Consider the following 14,096-nt stretch of genomic DNA (forward strand, 5'->3'; position numbering starts at 1 on the left):
GAAAACTAATGTATATCCCAAAGTATGGAAGTTTAATATTTAGTAAAGTTTTAGCATTAATATCCACAAGGAAATGCTGATAAAATTAACTGTATTATTTGTCGATTGCCCTAAGCCAACAGCACTTAAAGAGCATTCGAAAGAGAGAGAACAATGGCGACTAGAGCAGAATGTGTTCAGCTGCTGAATTTATTGTGGATTTATTCATGAGGCCCTGAGCCCCCCAGGCATACTAGTGGCCCCGATGGGGGGGGGGGGGGGGGGGGTGATAACACAGACTGATGGTTCCGGATTTGGGGGGGTGGGGGGGCATGTGGCTCCCAATCACAACAAAGCCCTGTTTCCTTTCACTGACAGCTATTTAACCTCCATAAAACACATTTAAATACACCAGCTGGGGCAGAGGGAGAGGGAGTGTGAACTATGTACGTATGGTGTGCCTATCGAAAGGCTTGGTGCAATGGGCAAACCCCGACCAGAACATACATATGGCATGTCTATCCATCCATCCATTATCTATGGTCACGACTCGCGGAGGGGTGCTGGAGCCTATCCCATCATGCATTGGGCAAGAGGCATGAATACACCCTAGACAGGCTGCCGATTTGCAGGGTGCATTGTGATGAACACCACAATCTGTAAAGTGGTCCAGGTTCTAAGAGACCAAAGAGTCTGCCCTTCACAAGTATGGTCACAATTTAAAAGTGTTGGCCATGTTTTTACACTCAAGTGTTTCCACCCACGTTGGCACATACTTTTTCAGGCTGTGGAAAACTGTGAAAATGTTGTGTTATTGTGATTTCACTGGGTTGCAAACACATTCTTATTATTGTAAAATGTTTTCACATTCACAATCCATCATTCACCAAACTTTTTTAAATTTAATATTTCGAGTTCGTTTTATCAAGTTAGTTTTATTGATACTATGTTTCACTGCGCATATAAATCTAGTTCTTGAATTCAAGTGATCGAAACGTGGCTAAATTGCTATGATCCGTTAAACTCGTTTTGCGAAAACTGAGCCTGGCACACCATCTAGTGGTTATGAGAAACACTGCATCCTGCTATACAATCCATATAACTAAATCGGCATTAATGCCGAGCAAGATGACACAAAAGTTCACGCTGTCTGTCGTATTGATGAGGTCATTCGTGCAAACGGCAGAAAAAAACATTCTGACCCAGTTATGAAAAATAAATCCACGACTGTAGACTACATTGAAAACACCTGCTAGCGTAAAGCGTGCAACGGAGAGCAAACGTTGCCCACATGTTTTCACAGCCGTGTGAAATGTAGAGTGACGTAAGAACCGATCTTACTTCTCACTTTCACAGAAATACTTTTCAGTGCTAAAGAAGCAGACAGTGAAGAGGAACGGCGAAAATGAACAAGTTCGCTGCGTTTTTTCTGTGTCTGGCCTTGCTGGTCGTCCTAACAGGTAGGCTGAGAGAATACAATTTTTAACTGCACTGACCGACTCTTAATCCTCTGTGCTAACGACTAATCACATTGCAGAATAATCAATGTCTTTAAATTTTCCACATCTGTCAGGTATGATTTTATGCAGTTGAGGAGAGTGCAAGGCACTGTCAATTTGTACTGAGTAGTTGACAATCACCTGCAAAAGAGGTCATGTAAACAAATACCTTGACACAAACATTTACTATTGTGATCAAAATGTACGAATTATATACTATAATTATATATAATTATATATATTATATATATTATATACTTATTACATTGAAAAACATTTCCAGCAATTTCAGTTTTTCAAACAGTGACAGTATGCACTTCTTAAAAGTATGCAAGGAAATGTAGCCTATGTCATATGTCTGTCGTCTAGATTTCAAATCTCAGTGACTACATAAACACTTTAATTTCAGTATGACTGCAACCTGTTTGGCTTCCTTCTTCATTCTTGTGCTACAATGAACAAAGTTAATATTAAAATCCACAGTGGTATTTCTAAGCTTTGCCATACATGTGTAAATACACACTGGTTGATCTGCGTAGGGCCCCAGTGTGTGTGTGCGTGTGTGTGCGTGTGTGCGTGTGTGTGTGCGTGTGTGCGTGTGTGTGTGTGTGTGTGTGTGTGTGTGTGTGTGTGTGTGCAGCGCTTCTTAAAGTGGACCATCGGCGCTGCTTGCCACGTTGCTGGGTGCCTGGCGGTGTTTGGAAAGCCAGGTTCATTTCCATTCCCCCGTCACAGGTTGGCCTTTGGGTCACGTGCTCCAAGAGCCCCCATCCCTGGAGGGAGGGGAAAATGAATGGGCACTTTGTTGCTCCACCAAAAACAGGCCCTAATGGCATTCTGCTCGGAGATGGAGAGAATTCCACTAAGGGGGTTGGGGGGGAGGGGGGGGGGGGGATTCTCTCCATCTCTCCATCTCACGCTCGCATTAAAAAAAATAAAAAAAGGGATTTGTTTGTAAACCTACAGAAAAAAGAACAACAGCCGTGGGTTCAGACATTTGATTAATACAAGAAAGATTAGATAAAACAATTTTAAATAAGTAAATCTACAGTTTTTAACCAAAAAAAAAAGAATAAAGAAAGAGAGAAAAATTCCCCAGAAGTATATGAATCAACCACAGTGTTTACAAACCTATTTGTTAGGAAGTATTTATTATTTATTTATTTATTTTTATTTTTTAATAATAATTAATTAGTTCTCTGTGAAGAAGACAACACTGGCTAAATCAGGGGTATAAAACTCCAAGGTCATAGTTACTGCTGTTCTTTTGTGATTCCATCACCATCAGCTGCCAATTTAGGCCTTGGAAGCACTGTATGCAGACTCTTTACCAAATCAGTGACTTAAATTAAGCAGACCCTCCAGGTTTTGAGTCTGAGATCAGTGGGCTGAATCTCACCACTCTCCCCCTGTTGGCAGATGCCTCTCCCATCATCAAAGAGAATCTAGCCAAGCAGCTTCTCCGAAGCAAGCGACAGGAGCAGCCCAGAAAGGCGGGCTACACCGACGAGCCAATGAGGGTGAGTTTTTCGGGGGCCAGAAACTTTCAGCCAATCCCCTTCAGGAAAACGAATGTTCATTCGCTCTGTAATTACACCGACGAGCCAATGAGGATGAGTTTTTCGGGGGCCAGAAACTTTCAGCCAAACCCCTTCAGGAAAACGAATGTTTGTTCACTCGGTCATTAAACCAGGAACGAGTACGATTATGCCACACGGGGAAACACTGCAGACTCCCCCAGAATCTTACACTCGCCTCCTCTTTATTGTCCTCCATCTTCTCATCTCTGTCTCCTCCATTTTGAACAAATACTTGCTTGATCTGCTTCACCTTACGACACTTTTTGTGTACATACGTATTCATGTCATTCGGGTCCCCCCCCCCACCCCCGCTCCTTTTTGAATAAGTTCCGCCGCCTGTTCTGGTCTGTCCCTCTCCCTCGTCCAGGAGCACATGCTGCAGATGCAGAGGCTGGAGCAGAGGGCTCGTGAGACCAACCTGGAGCACTGGCTCAATCCCCACTGCTACCCTCACTGCGACAGGAACTATGGCCACCCCGTGTGACCCTAAGGACCGCTACACCAAGGTCTCCTTCAGCCTGTCTGGACGACAAGTAGCACGGAACCAGACCTGGGTCAAATACGTATTTGTTTTGGTTTTCGAATACTTCTTGTCTGGTGTGTTGGAGCCAATGAAATACTGTCAAAAATTGCAACCCCCTGCCTTCTGGCCATTTTGGCAGGCTCAATCACACCAGGCAAGATCAATAGAGGACAGAAAAGTATTTGAATCCAAAACAAATACGTGTTTGACCCAGGTCTGCATGGATCCAACCACTGCTTCTTTTTTAAACCCCTCTGATGATATGCCTCTTCCTCTCAATCAATACCTCCTTGTCAAACCGATGCCCAAAACACACAGAACCTTGATTTACCAAGACCATTAGCATGCCCTAAACATTTTAACTTCGAGCAAAACCAATAACGTGACCAATGACTGGTTATGGTATGTGTTTTGCACCAATCATTGGCAGTGTCGTTCATTTTGCATTCGCAGAAAGGTTTTGCACATGTGAAAGGTCTTAGTAAATCAGGCCCATTGTGTTTTCCATGAGCAACACGTTGTATTTGAGCCAGGTTGGTTCAGTTAACAACATTGCCAAAAATTGCTAGTATTGCTATCAAAATTACCTCATGAAAGCTCTGGCATTGACGGATTCTCCCTCTCTGCAGTGTCAACACAGAGGGACTCTGAAGCTAACAAGATGAAGATGAAGCATTTCGGATATGCCAATAAGAAGCATTCAAGCGTGTCTAGGCGCTCTCTGCTTCGTCCTTATTCGTAAATGTGTCGGCCATTGTGTCCTCAGCAGGGATGCTGTCCAGCCACGTATAGAGTATATATTTAATATTAATTCAAGGCAATGCTTTAGTACACTAGGACACTAGTAGATCCCTATCTGAACTTTGTTGTGCTGCCATTAGGAGGGCAAGTGGGGACTCTGCTGAATATAGAGAGGAGCAAGATATCTAGACATTATGTTTAATATGTTTAGCCCACAATAAGTGCTTTTAAAAATATGAACTAATAAAATGCTTGTGCTAATAGTCAGTTAGTCCTTTGTTTTTCACTTTTTAAAAAAATCTTTCAAAGGAGATTCTGAAATGCGCATTCCATGATTTGTGAAAAAACAGAGAAAACATCTGAATAAGGAAGTGGTATAATTAGCCTCGGAAAATACCGGTTAGTTTGTGGGAGGGACTGGCACATTTTGTGAGTCGACACAAACAAGATTGACACAAACCCAGTCCCAGGGTGAGTGATGAAATCTGGTGGTACGCTACCATATTTAAACTGAACTGACACTGCCGGATGCTCCAGATGCCCTTCTTCACGTAAGTGGTAATTCCACGGGGAGGTGACAGTTCTGGCACATCTGTTGGGGCTTCGGTGGTTATGAACTGCACAATGCGACAGACTACAAAGGCGACCGAGCAGCAAGATAACCACTTATCTATGGACCACAATCATTGCATCAATTGCTGGAATGGGAGTTAAACTATGCTACCATACACAGCCAATAGTGGAGTTTGGTGAGACTTTGTTTAACACGTTGACCTTACAGGCAAAAACTGCAGATACGTCACCCAAACAGTGTGCACTACACAGTTGTGTCCCTGAGCCAAGAGGCAAGAAAGTGAGTTCTCAACAAAAAATAACACTCCAGGACAGCTAAATTACTGTACCCCAACATAAATCGATTTTTGTGTGCATTTAATTCTGACTGGGCGTAAGTGTTGGACCTGGTAATCTACCTAGTAAATAATTTAAAATAACAATGGGAAACAATTTGTAGCCCACATAAACTGGTTCATAACTATTGAAACCTGGTGCATATGAAAAATAAACCTACATATAACCACACCTTTAATTAGCAAATCATAATCGAATTAGCCAAGTAGAATATTATTCAGCTTAAAATTCAAATGTCAAAGTCAGAGCAGGGCAATTCTTGCCATTGCATTCAACAAGCTTGCACGTGTGATAAAACTGGCCAAACAAATGAATATTAAATTAGTAGTCCTCATTTGTACAACGACATCATCGCTTTTATGAGCTTACAGCAACCGAATGGAAGAAATCTAATCGCATTGCTTTCATAAGCAAGGTACAAGGTGAACCTTTATTGTACCCGAAGGGGGATTTACGTTGCCATGAAATAATTCCGACAACCAGTGGTTAAAAACGATAAACGACGCAGGACAATACATATTCAGCACACATAATAAATAAAACACAACACAAAAAGAATGCTTTTCCATAAGGATAAAAGGCACTAGACGAAAAGATGGCCCCTAACAATGCCATCGCTGCAGGTACAAAGGCCCTTCTACACCTGCCAACTCCACATCTTGGAGGCCTAAAGCTGCAGCTGTAGGCAAGTAGCGGGAATTCACTGTAAGGAGGATGGGAACAGTGTTAGAAGAATAGACCTGGCCTTGCACAGGCACTGATTGTAGTATAACGGGTAAGGAACTGGTTTTGTAACCTAAAGGCCAATATTGTCTGGACCTGGGCTCTTTACTTTTAGAGTTACAGGAGAGATTTTTCCCACATCTCTCCATTCAAAGAAAAAGTGCAGCATCCTTAGAGTTCGCCACTCAGCATCTCCATGTGCCTACTAAATCATACTGGCCAAATCTCAGGCAAAATTTGACTGAGAGTATTGGCAAGGTTGGTGTCTGACCTAAAACTATCCGTGTTAATACTATTGTTTCTGCCTTGGTCTATGCAAATACTGTTTTATTTTAATACAAGAATATGCTCAGCCATGGTTCTTTGTGGCCTGTCTACTTTCTAGCTTGGTTATATACTCTTGTTTGGCGCTTCTGATATCAAGTTTAATATCCTTCACTGGCTCATACATGTATCGCAGATCTCACCCCCCTTCAAAAACACCCCCCCCCCCCCCCCCCTTTCTGTTCAGGGTATACTTTAATGGCTTTGACATCAAAGGCTTGTTGCTAGGATAGACCTTTATCATTTTATGGGGAATAATCATGTTTGCACAGAAAGTAATATAAGTACTGACAATTTCAGTAAGTTGGGTCAGTACAGGAGTCCTTGAACATCTCCCAGTTGTTCAATCAAAGCATCCCTGGAGACGGGAGATGAAGAACAGGCTCCTCAGACCAAATCTTTACATCTATGGCCAGTTCTATCGAAAAAAAAAAAAGGGAACACATTGGTTCGCTGAGCCCAATAGGGGCAGAGGGACCAGTTACTGTAATAGGTGTCCTTGAATGAACCATAACAAAGATCTAATATCTTGCTCAGCCTGGTAACACAAGTGACATATTGTTTGAAGTTTGTAAGTTTTTTTTTTAAGGTTCTGACTTTGGTGCTTCAGGTGAGGTGGACTGCAGTTTTTGCACTACATCTGGCTGCACTGCTGGTATTCGCCTTAGGGTGAGTGTACTCCACTGCAATAAATATTTGTGTGAATTCACGTGGCAAGTAGAATGGGAAGAGCGACACTGATAATAGCTCCACGTCAGGAAATCAAAAACGTTCTCTTACAGTCAGAGACGCAGCATCGTTTGCTGACGTAATGACGCTTGCCCTTTCCTTGCGTCTTGCCAGCGTCCTCTGTTGTGAGTGCGAGACTGAATAAAGGCCTGGAAAACGTACCTGAGGAAATATGGCTAAAAATCAACATTAAACACTAAAAACGCGAGACATTATCACTCCGAGAAACGTGCTGCCGGCCGCGAGCATGCACCATTAGATAGCCCTTTAATGCAGGCAAAGTCTATTCGTTTGAAATTTGATTTCTGAACAAATTACATTTTTAAGGTAATATGGTTTTAAGAGGCCAAAGAGTAGTCTCATTGTAAAACCACGGCACTAAGACTCGCGCATGCATAAATAAATAAATAAATAAATAAATAAATAAAATGTTGCCAGAGACATTCCTGCAGTACTATATGGGTCATTTTCGGTTTTTATACAATAACCTCACAGGGAGAATGTCGAACACCCAAGGCCAAAAGTGAGCAACAATTCGTCATATTGTGGTATGCTTCTTATGCAGTATAGCTTCTTTCAGGCAGCCTGGTGGTTAAATAATTATATCCACCACGGCGTATATGAGCGGCATTTTACAGTATAAAATGATAAATCTTTCTTCCACAACATACGCACACGCTCGCGTGCACACACACAATCTCAGTTGCTGAGATATAGAACCTTTTGGGGTGAATTTTCTATTACACCGTTCCACTAGAGGAAAATAACTAATCAGACCGCTGAGGATTTTCTCCATTTCCCAGAGGAGACCATGGAAATCCCAACAAATATTCATAGCCCAGAAGAATAAAAAAAGATACCACAGCATGGCGCGCGGTGACATAGAAGTTAACTTTCATAGACAACAAACCGCTGTTAGCTCATCCGCATATTAGTGTTCAGGTTCACGAGGGGATTTGACATTTCTTCATGCAACACAGTGTCGTGTTGATTTAATCTGTTTGTTTATTTGTCACTGGGCCACTAATACCCGTCACTGTGTAACCACAAACAATAGGCTAGGTAGGCTGTTGATTGCAAAATGTGTTACAGTTGAATATTGAAAAAAGTGAGAATAAACACTGGAGCTTTTCTGCACCTAAAGCCTACCGCTGCACGTCAGGTTTGACAGCGGCCCGTGCTCATTTAATCAGTTCATTAAACGATTCCAGTCGTTTCAAATGGTTGTTTTAAAAAAAAAAAAAATCATGCATAGGCTATCCATTATTTATTCATCCCTTCTTTGTGCAGGCCAGTCCCGTTGAGATAGAAATCTGTCTCATTTATTGGCAGTGCAACATTTGGCTATGTTTTAGCTGTTATAATTAAACATAGTCAAGTCAGTCAACCCGAGAGCTGCGTGTATTGCGCGCGGCCCCGCACGAGAATGCTGTTGTCATTAAAGGTCTTCCCTGAACTGTAACCATTCAACACATATCCCCATATTTTCAGCTTTAAAAAAGTTACGACGTTACGTCAGCAGGTTTGGTTGCTTTATTGAAAAATAAATCTGGTATCTTTAACCTATTCAGTATAGAATAAGATCGATTTTAAATTAGACTCAGATGTATTTTAAAATGTATGAAGGGTCCAACTAATGGACCTAGCTGATCGGGCAGCCGGTCTATCCCGAAAAAAATCATCCAATAATATATCTAATAAAAAACATAATTCCACTTGCGCATGACACCAGGAACCATTATTCTATTTTTTGTGCTTTAGCTTGACTATTTTGTCCAATTAATTTATTTAAACCAAATAAAATGTCGTCATGGGACGGTTAAATTCGCCCCACGTTATAAGACGCACGGGCTCAGCTGAAGATATAAAACTATCCCCGTTGATGCTATTTGAATTTGAACCCTTATTGCCCCTTTTATTTTGAATCCAATTGTGTGCATTTTCGACGTGTTAGTTTTCTCCTTGGCCTAAAATGCGTGTCATATCAAACCGCACAAGAAAAAATCACCCTTTCCAATCATTAAGAACGCAAGAGACCAAATATTCGCAACCGCAGTGATGACTTCGTCTACAATTACGACATTAAATGAGTACCGAAAAATCTCATTGGAATATATATGGCGCCTTACCGCGTCCGTCAGTTGTTGCAAGAATTTAATTGTGTCTTGAGCTCTTAAGACAGCGTTTCTTTGGACGCGGCTAAGTACAAGCCACACAACATATGTCCTTGACTCTCAATTAACAGTAATCGCTACTTTCATTCAACGCAAACGTAGTGTGGTGAGTTCAGCTACCACTAATTCGCCAAACTACGTTTTGTGAATTAGGAAAAAAAAACGTGGAACCAAGGTTAATGTTGATTGGATCCCGTCCAAATTCCGCTTTACATAATATAATGCAGGAGCCAATTGCGTTTATTACTCGTTAGCAACGATTTGTTTCATTTCCTTGCAATCTGTCTTTCAGAATCAAGCTATTTGTGTACGCCGGAAGACGCAGGTACAGCATGCCACGACCATCTGTTGCCGACATCCTATTTACGAATTCAGGCTAATTTTCATACATATAACCAGTGAAATGAAGATTAAATTGAACCCACTTCGACTAGTACCATAATCAACACACTAACGGATTATTCAAGCGCATTAACAAAAAATTAAATAAAAAACAAAAATAAAAAACACGCCAGCAGCTGAGATCCTTTTCTTAGAACGGTTCAAAGAAACAGGGCTTGTTAAGAACATAAAAAGTACATTTATATAAGCTATTGCAAGGTGAGCTTTAAGACCAACTTTAGAAAAGCTGAAATCACTCGAATGTTATAAAATGTAGGAAAAAATTATAGACATAATAAAATGAACAGAAATATCCTGCGCTATTTGCAATATTCAAACATTTCTGATTCTATAACACTTTTTTTTATTAAAAGCCTGAAGAATCATTGGAGCCGTAATAAAAAATTAATAATGTCCTTAAACGAATTCTTCAACAACGCACTTTTCCATAGCAAAATAGAACGCATTGACAAAGAAAGTGATGCTGTATAGAGGAACCAAAATGCCCCATTCAGTAGGATATGAGTTTAGAAAATATAAAAGCAGTGCGTAGAAATCCATGCATGATCTCGGAAAACCGTCGGTTTGTTTAGACCTTCAAAGTAAGTTGAACAAAACACTACAGTTAAATTCACAGTACATTTGCAGAAATATTTACTACAACGTGGCTCATAAGCAAAATTACAGCCGTTTACGTCAGTTGCGGTTTCAGAACCGCACTAGCTGTGTGAAATACAGACGCCCATTGTAAGCATTTAAAGGGTTCGGAACCACCAAAGCACATTTCATCAAGCGATAAAAAGAAACAAAAAAAAAAGTGCCTCTAATCTTTCTCCTAAAGACAAGTGTTTGATGATATATACGACTTCTTAAAATATATCTCAGGAAGCTGTTATTTAAAGACAAAACCTTCTAACAGTTAAAACGTAAAAACTTCGTCTTTGAGTATAAGCAAAAGTTTACATTTAAGTTAAGTTTACATTTTTTTTTTGTCTCGTTCACTTCGTCTGTAACACTAAGAGCTCAAATATGCCATCACATAGAACGGATGAATATGCAGATCAATGATGAAACATCTTATAGATGTTTAATCACATATAATCCAAACCGGAATACTGGGCCATTTTTTAAAATAATTAACATACTTTCCATAATCCAGTGTTTTCCTTACTAATTATACAAATTAATCACATAATACATTGAGTAATACAAAAGTTAACTGTCTTGCATGTTTTTGTTTGATCTGCAATATCTCACCCAATGCTTCCCCCTCAATTGGTGATATTTCTGTATTATGCAGAAAGCGTGCTTGGACAAATTACACTCCCGCTTCTGAACGGCAATCATGATACAATGTCTGCATTTGTGTGCACATACAAATTCGCATAAAGCCAACATGTTTGACATGCAATCCTTCACAAAAGATATATGCCTGTATATATGTGTATATATATATACACAGTCCCAAGGACTTCATTTCATTTGGTCTTTACATTAAATACACGTCTAACATTTACATACACACAAATTAATATATATATATATATAATCTTTTTTTTCCTGTACAGGTATACACATAGAAACATTTGAAATGTTAAATGGTTTTTTTTTTCTTTTTTTTTTCTCCTCCAGCAAAAATAAATTTGACAAGGAAGTCTTAAAAAAAAACAAAGTCCTGAAAAGAAAAATCAAAAGAATCATCTTTTGTCTTTGAAGAAGCCTTGATCTGTGCTGCTCTCTTTAATGGTCACCGTTAAAAAGTTTGTGGTCACGTCTGTCACCACCACCTTCTCCACGTTGCTCAGGCAGGGGCTCCACGAATCCTCATCCGGCTCCCCGAGGATCCTGGAGACAGGGATTTTGGCAACGAGGGAGGGCTGGTCCCTCGGAGAGCCGTCGGGCTGGTAGCCGCTGTTCTTCGACAGGTGCTTCAGCCGGGGCTGCGGGGGGGACGCGGCGGCCGGGCACTCCTTAGTCCGGCAGTTCTGCGCGTCCAGCGCGGCCCTGTGCAAGTACACGCTCCGGTCCAGGCCGTAGTGGCGGACGGTCTCGCCGGGCGCGGCCCTCATCCCCGGCTTCTGCTGGCCGAAGCCGGGCTCCTCCTGCTGCCTCCGCGCCAGCTTAATCGCCTTCTCCGCCTCGGGGGGGCCGTGCTTGCCCAGCTTGACCGGCCCGTAGTGCGCCTGCTCTTCGGACCGCCGTTTGGCGGGTTCCTGGGGCGGGCCCCCGCCCCCGCCACCGCCGCCGCCGCCGCCGCCCAGGCCCTCTTTGAAGCGCAGCTTGGGTTTCGGGCCCCTCTTCTTGGGCGCGGCGGCCAACCTGTCGGCCGCGGGCCGGTGCTCCCGCGCGGGCTCCAGGGGCCGAATCCGCACGCTCTCCCCCCTGTTGACCGTGCTGGGAGGGAAAATGGTGGGCACCACGGCCCGCAGGCCCTCCCGAGCTCTGGGGGTAACGACCGGCTCCGGGCTGGGGAACGAAACCCGAATCCCCCTCGCGGCTTCGCTCCGGAACTCGTACGTCTTGGCCTTGGCTTTAGCTTGAGCCTGTGAAAGCAGCGGCGGAGCAAAGGTGTCACGACATAGCTGGCGATAAATGGCACGCCAAAGAAGTCAGCACGGGCAGATTCAAACCACAAACCATTTTTAGCCAAAATCAGCAGAGTAAATATCCAAGTACAACAGCATACAATCTGCAATACTGCCAAGACAAAATTTGCCACTATATTCACCAACATTTGCGTCTCTGAAAGGTTTGAACAACAGTCAATCACAAACCCTTTGGCAAATTCTGAGTGTCCACACTGATACCGTGTTCAGTTACAGAATTATTATTTATGTTTATTTTTGAACACAGAAATTTTCAATGTAAAGGTTCACTGCCATTACATTCTCATCTTAGTGAAGTCTTCAGAAAGTTGCAGTTTAGACATGCATATCTGGCATAGATAATGTGCACTCATATAGTTGAAATATATCCGCCACATAAATGTTGAGGTAAGGTGGCCAAAAAGGGTCCAAGTAAATGCATAAAATTTCATCTTTGTTTATAGGGTTAAATATTTACAAGAGGAGCAAAACTGTCCAAGGGCTTACATTGCAGTTTAAAAAGTACCATCTAAAAGGAAACCTCTTTAAATAAACTGGATCTCAACAAAATAAAGACTCCCAGTACACCAAGTCTCTATACTTGAAATTAAAATGAAAAAATTATTAAAAATGTAACTTAAACCTACTTAACTGCTCTTCACTATAAAAGCATGTAGATTGCTTATGATAAAACACAAGCTAAGAGCACAATGCCACACTGTGTGCAAGGTTTTTAAAAGCAGTCATATCACCCAATCGTAACAGTTATAAAATACATTTTGTTGTTACACTTCACAAGATATTCCAAAATAAGAACGGCAGTGATTGCATATGATCCAAGTGCGATCAAATCCAACTGTTTTCCAAAACTAATAAGCCTTAAAAAGCACTGTAATTAATGACAGTGAAACCCCTGCGGATAGACTGAATAGCCCCATAAGTCAAAGTGGGTGGAGACAGACGGAGGTTTGTTTATGCCTGACACGTTGACCAACACGAGAAAGCTGATTTCGTCGATTACTCCCTCTTCAGTAAGCTTGATACACAACAATTATTAGCTAGATACCCACCCTTAGAAGAAACGTCTTCGGTTTGGGTCCCCTCTTTTTTGGCCCAAAGAGCTCCCTCTCACGTTCTCTGCAATAACACACGATATCCATTTTGCACATGTAAGGCTGCAGGGCGAAGTAAAATGCACGCCTGCACTGGGAAACAGCTAGCTAGTCGTAGCTAGCATGCTTACACGGGCCTTCTGTTGGCAGCTTACCTCTCTTCGAAAGCGACGAAGAGGCGGGAGTCCAATATATTTTCCTCCGGTTCCCAGGTGCTGTATCTTATCAAAGGAATCATAGGACTGAGTACTGTATTATTAGCTAACTAAAAAGCTAGCTAGCTAGCGATTAACAAACATTATATGCATCACACACCAAGACTACATTCACCGTACAGCGCAGTCTGTTAACGTTTAACATTCACTGCGAGCAAGCGTGATCAAGCTCGCTAATCACAGACCATATAGCTAGCAAGCGTGTTCGCTGTGCATACACCAGCTAACTAGCAAAACGTAGCCTACTACCCTACCCTCGGCTAGCGATGTTCGAATGGCTATCTAAGCATACTCACTTCGGAGACCAACCCTTCCATTTCACAAGGTATTCCAATCGACCCTGTGAGAGCAATCACGAATAGAAAGAAAACACTTCGTTAGCAAGGCAGCAGTGATCTGGTGTTCATATGTAAATATAGGCTATGTGTTTGCAAGAACAAATAAAGTTCGTGGAGATTTTCGCATACTCTTCTTATTCGCCGTTTGATGATGGATTCGGCAGCGAACACCCTTTCCCCGACAGCCGACAGCTCCATGTTTACTTCTATCTACCGTTAGATATTTTTCTCTCCACTGGCTAGCTGGTGAATTCCAGACAGCCCATAATACTCATAACCCAGCA

At 42.0% G+C, this 14,096-nt stretch overlaps 2 protein-coding genes across 2 annotated transcripts; one reads left to right on the forward strand and one right to left on the reverse strand.

The window, feature by feature from the left end:
- Positions 1-1,028: 1,028 nt before the first annotated feature.
- c2h17orf67 (chromosome 2 C17orf67 homolog) lies at positions 1,029-4,573 on the forward strand. Its single transcript, XM_035406653.1, has 4 exons — positions 1,029-1,439; positions 2,898-2,998; positions 3,426-3,564; positions 4,211-4,573. The coding sequence occupies exons 1-3, from the start codon at positions 1,385-1,387 to the stop codon at positions 3,540-3,542; spliced, it is 273 nt and encodes a 90-aa protein (XP_035262544.1). The 5' UTR covers positions 1,029-1,384; the 3' UTR covers positions 3,543-3,564; positions 4,211-4,573.
- Positions 4,574-8,517: 3,944 nt separating this feature from the next.
- On the reverse strand, positions 8,518-14,096 carry cbx8b (chromobox homolog 8b). The gene is made up of 5 exons (XM_035397883.1): positions 13,942-14,096; positions 13,771-13,814; positions 13,415-13,480; positions 13,218-13,284; positions 8,518-12,105 (listed from the first exon to the last, which is right to left on the reverse strand). The coding sequence occupies exons 1-5, from the start codon at positions 14,008-14,010 to the stop codon at positions 11,260-11,262; spliced, it is 1,092 nt and encodes a 363-aa protein (XP_035253774.1). The 5' UTR covers positions 14,011-14,096; the 3' UTR covers positions 8,518-11,259.

This window comes from Anguilla anguilla, chromosome 2, assembly GCF_013347855.1.
Source record: "Anguilla anguilla isolate fAngAng1 chromosome 2, fAngAng1.pri, whole genome shotgun sequence".
Classification (NCBI taxonomy): Eukaryota; Metazoa; Chordata; class Actinopteri; order Anguilliformes; family Anguillidae; genus Anguilla; species Anguilla anguilla.

Coding starts and splice junctions, on each gene's coding strand:
- cbx8b (XM_035397883.1), bottom strand. CDS start 14,010: ATGGAGCTGTCGGCTGTCGGGGAAAGGGTGTTCGCTGCCGAATCCATC. Junction 13,815..13,941: donor TCAAACGGCGAATAAGAAGA/GTATGCGAAAAT, acceptor TTGCTCTCACAG/GGTCGATTGGAATACCTTGT. Junction 12,106..13,217: donor CGAAGACGTTTCTTCTAAGG/GTGGGTATCTAG, acceptor CTGCTTTCACAG/GCTCAAGCTAAAGCCAAGGC.
- c2h17orf67 (XM_035406653.1), top strand. CDS start 1,385: ATGAACAAGTTCGCTGCGTTTTTTCTGTGTCTGGCCTTGCTGGTCGTC. Junction 1,440..2,897: donor CTTGCTGGTCGTCCTAACAG/GTAGGCTGAGAG, acceptor CCCTGTTGGCAG/ATGCCTCTCCCATCATCAAA. Junction 2,999..3,425: donor ACACCGACGAGCCAATGAGG/GTGAGTTTTTCG, acceptor TCCCTCGTCCAG/GAGCACATGCTGCAGATGCA.